The following is a 4,360-nucleotide window of genomic DNA, read 5'->3' as shown; positions in this document are numbered from 1 at the left end:
TCATCCTCCGGTTCGTCGTGCCCCTCATTGCATGAAGTGTCTTCCGTCCCCTGGATATTCATTACTTCCCCCCTTGGATCTACTTGCATCAACTGGAGTCCGAGTTTCCCCATCAAATCACATCCCACGATGGATGGTCTGGTCCCCCCAATGACTCGGACTTCTGCTTTCGTCTTCCAGCCGTTTGATGCTAACTCGAGTTCCATTCTGCCCAACATCTTGATCCGATTGTTACTGTAATCCCGGAATTCGTCATAGTCAGTGTCATCTTGTTTTAAATTAATTCCCGCTCTTCCCACTGTTCTCCTCAAATCTTCTAGTGTTAAAATAGATATCGGCGATCCACTGTCGATCCAAACGTTCATCGGGTGCCCATTAATGTATATTTTGAGTTTAGGTCCGGCAACTTTCAATACTGTTTCCTTCTTCCGTCTAATTGCCATAACCATGTAGTCGTCTCAACTTTCTGATGACCAGCTGTGGTGTTCTCGTTTAACGAAACCTACTGAATTTGCCGCAACTTGGGGCCCCACGTCATCCGAGGGGGTATCTTCTTCCTCGAATAGCTCATCCTTTTGGATTAATCCAACCGGTTGTCCCCCCCTGGATTGTCGTTTTCCCCGGCAAGTCCTCTCAAAATGCCCGATCTTTTTGCAAAAATTGCATGTGACGGCTCTTGCTGGGCATCGTTGTCGGTGTTCTGGGGTGAAGTTCGGTTGATCGCAATTGTAACATCTTCGCTCTTGCATTCGTTTTTGTGTTCGACCTCCTCCACGATTTGGATAATGGCCCCGTCCCCTTGGCATTCCTCGTCCCCTGGATCCACGAATATTGCTGATTGGTTCCGTTTTGATCTGCAGGGAATCTCCTGGCGATGAATACGCCATTCCCGTGGAACCGGATGCGACGCCCTTGTAACTCTTTGCGTACTTGTCTCCTCTTTCATATGACATTGCGATTCTCAATGCTTCCTCAGGGGTTTCAGTTTCCCTACACAGCTCGTTCTGCGCGTCCCTGTTCCTCATGTTGAAAATAAATTTGTCTCTCACCATTTTCCGCTCCTGGGTGTCCAAATTGCATCTTGCCGCCATTCCACTAAGTTCTGCATAGAACGATTCTAAGCTTTCACCCTCCTTTTGTTTCCTCGACAACATCTGGTACATCTCGTACGTTTCGTTTCGCTCTTTCTGAAAAAGAGCTACACAGGTATCCAAAAAACGTGGGTATCGTATTGTTTCCATATCTAAATGTGGATGCTGATTATGCAAGGCTCTCTGTCCCTCGTGTCCCAGGCATAGGTACAGATTCGATATCAGTGTACGTTCACCTTCTGCCCGTGGTTTTTCACCAATGTTACCCAGGTCATTAATCTGTGCTTCAGTTAATGTCGATGCGAAGTAATATTCCGACGAGACTAGTCCATGTTTCGCCACCATTGCCCAATGAAATCTTTGTTTCCAGTGTTCCCATAAGAGTTGTGGTTCCGCCTGATTCGGAGGCCAGAAAGCCACAATTCCAAGGGGGTTTTTCCCCCTCCATCCACTGACTGCGCCATAACAAGGGTTGATAAAACGATGGCTGTTAAATACTCAATTGACTGTATTCTAGTTCGCATAAATAAGAGAGTGAACTAGAGGTCAACACATAACAGCTAGACAGTTCTAAGTTGATTGACATGCAGGTACCAAACTCAAACTTAATTATAGTTTGAGAAATCTCAGAGATAAATAAATAAAGAATAGCAACTAAGATGATTGACAACTGAACATATTGTAGCCCCTGACAATAGCAATTGGTGCAGAAACATTTTGTAACGCATGCCTCGTTGAGCTGTCGGGTCACATAAAACTACTTCAAGATCAAGGAACTGAATGTGTTGATAATATGATAATACATACTACATGCCGAAAACGATCGCTGAAATCCAAGCAGAACAAAATGAAAAGGAAAGATCCGAAGAAGTGGAGTCAGAGATTCAGCACGTTGAATCAGCCGATTTGGACTACCAAAGTAACTTCGATGCTACTGCGCTCGGGCAATTAGATAAAAACATTGTGGTTAACCTTACTCATGAGGATGTGGCAGAATATCTGGGATCTGAGAGCTGACACCACGGAAAGTCCAGTGATAAAAATTGTAAGTTAGACTCAGCATTTATCAAAAGGTTTGTGCTACAAGAGACTAACATTTAACATCTGTGATTCAGTACAACAAGGCGGCTTGGCATCACATGAGTTTTTTGTACTAGGAAAAGACCTTCATTTTCATTTGTTTGCTTTCCATCCATAAGAAAAATAGCAAACGCTTGATATTGATGTGTACATTTTTGAATGGAAAAAATTGGAAAAAAAACTTATAATTCAAACCACTGTTCAGCTTATTAGCAACAATTTTGTTTGAGTGACTTCAAGCAAAGTAATTTTCAATTTGCTTGAAAACTTTTAAAAACCCACTATATTGAAAAATTTGTATAACTCGAACATTTCTGTAAAAAAAAATTTTTTTTTTGCAAATCCAATTCTTAGTTTTATAGATTAGGTTGAGGATTGATGATAATCGAAGTAACGGTTGTTATAGAGATTAAAATTAAAAAATTGAATGAGTGAAAGAAAAATATTTCAAAAATTCTTTATTTCAATATACTTCTCAAAAAAGCTTATAATAAAATATATATCCGTCAATTTTTATTGTTGTAAAAATGAGGTGAAACAAGTTAACAATGATGAAAGCTAACGGATGGTTTGGATAATGCGCCAAATTTTAACAGTTACTTCAGGTAGAGTGTTCATTTTCCAATTCGACTTGTGATAAAATCAAATGATATGCAAGTTCAAATTAAATATTCAGAGTTAAAAAGATTCAGAGTTAAAAAGATTGGAGGAGTAATTTTTTGGTTTAAAAAATTGTCTGCTACGAAAACTTTTTTCAATTTAGGTGTCAAGCGGTCTTCGCACTATGATTCTTTTTAACAACTCGATAATGGCGGCAAAACAAGGCACATCAACACCATATTCTCTACAAAAACCGAGAAAAAACTGGGTGACACCTAAACAAGCAGCACGAGGTGTTACAGTCCTGCAGGTTTGATCATTTTCAGTAGCGGCCCGATAAAGCATGATAAATTTTATAGAGTAACTTAAATTCATCGAAAAAATCTGGGGTGGTTCAACTGGTATTGATTTGTCCATTGAATTTTTCGAAAGTAGCCTAAGAAATCTAAAGCTACTGTGGTCATCAACTTTAATTCTTAAAAGTTTTGATTTTCAGCACAAAAATGAAATGGGCGAGAAAATAGAAGCACTCACGACGGTTTTGGGTCAATTGACTGAGGCGGTTGGTTGTCTGAACTCGACATATCAGAAACTGGTCACGGTGACTACAGCTCTGAACAAAAACGTCGACACTATGCTAACCAGAAAATTAGAGGAAACTACCAAGTCGGCAACAGTTCTTAAAAAAAGTGGTGAGTTTGAGTTACATGTGTTGTTTTTGAGTTTTCCACTAATTTGTTGACAGGAGTTTTTCGGAGAAAAATTTGACCCTGCAATAGCTTGCTTAACTATTAGTTTGATTCAAGGAAAAAAATTAAAACGATGAAACAAAAACTATTCTCCTGATTGATACTCCTAACTTTATGCTCAAGTTTGATATGATTTGATTTGATTTGAACTGGGATCAACTGAATCCAATCATAATTTTACTACAAATATCCTACACATTTGTTTGTGCAACTAGAAAAGAATTTTATGATTTGTTTTAGCCTTTGATGTGTTCCGGGTGTTTTATGCCTCCTGCACTCGAACCGAGTTTTTAGTTTTGTAAAACATTTTTGAGCTTTTGTATGCTGGAAATACCAAATTCCAAAGAAAACGTTTAGTGTGATCTATAATTAATACGGTTTTTCAGTTTGATTCTATCGACAATAACATAAGTTTCAAAAAATATGCTTAATGTCGACCAAAACTAACTTGATTTTTTGTTTCTGATGCAAATTTATTTGAAATTCAACGACCTATAATAAGAATTTTGTTGCGGTGAACTTTTTTTTAGGACCAACAAGTTTGAAACAACAAGTTTTTTTTTTAATTTAGCTCGGCAGTGTAACTTTAGTCAACCTATGTAACTCCTATGTTTCGAGTAAAGCTTGAGTTACCATACAATCGCCTCGTAGAGCAAAGTATGTTTCATCTTTTTCAATTTCTCACAAACAACGCTACATAACTTTCTGGGCTACTTGCATAGCAAACTCGAAGCAGTCATTCAAGATAACGTGAAAATAGTCACTTTGAAAGCAAACATTCTGGGACTCTTGGGGCGAGTAGTGGCAGTTGCAATTGAAAGCAAACGTTCTTGGACTCTT

General features: G+C 38.7%; 1 protein-coding gene across 1 annotated transcript in view; it reads left to right on the top strand.

The window, feature by feature from the left end:
- The first annotated feature begins 2,096 nt into the window (after window positions 1–2,096).
- LOC134841088 (uncharacterized) overlaps window positions 2,097–4,360 on the top strand; it is a 13,081-nt gene continuing 10,817 nt past the window's right edge. Inside the window, exons 1-3 of the mRNA XM_063856867.1 lie at window positions 2,097–2,136; window positions 2,935–3,081; window positions 3,268–3,463. Coding sequence (XP_063712937.1) covers window positions 2,956–3,081; window positions 3,268–3,463 — 322 coding nt within the window. The 5' untranslated portion in view covers window positions 2,097–2,136; window positions 2,935–2,955. The remainder of the gene's footprint in view (window positions 2,137–2,934; window positions 3,082–3,267; window positions 3,464–4,360) is intronic.

This window comes from Symsagittifera roscoffensis, chromosome 3 (assembly GCF_963678635.1).
Source record: "Symsagittifera roscoffensis chromosome 3, txSymRosc1.1, whole genome shotgun sequence".
Lineage (NCBI taxonomy): Eukaryota > Metazoa > Xenacoelomorpha > Acoela > Convolutidae > Symsagittifera > Symsagittifera roscoffensis.
The sequence above is the reverse complement of the archived record's forward strand: the minus strand, read 5'-3'. Positions and strand labels throughout refer to the sequence as shown.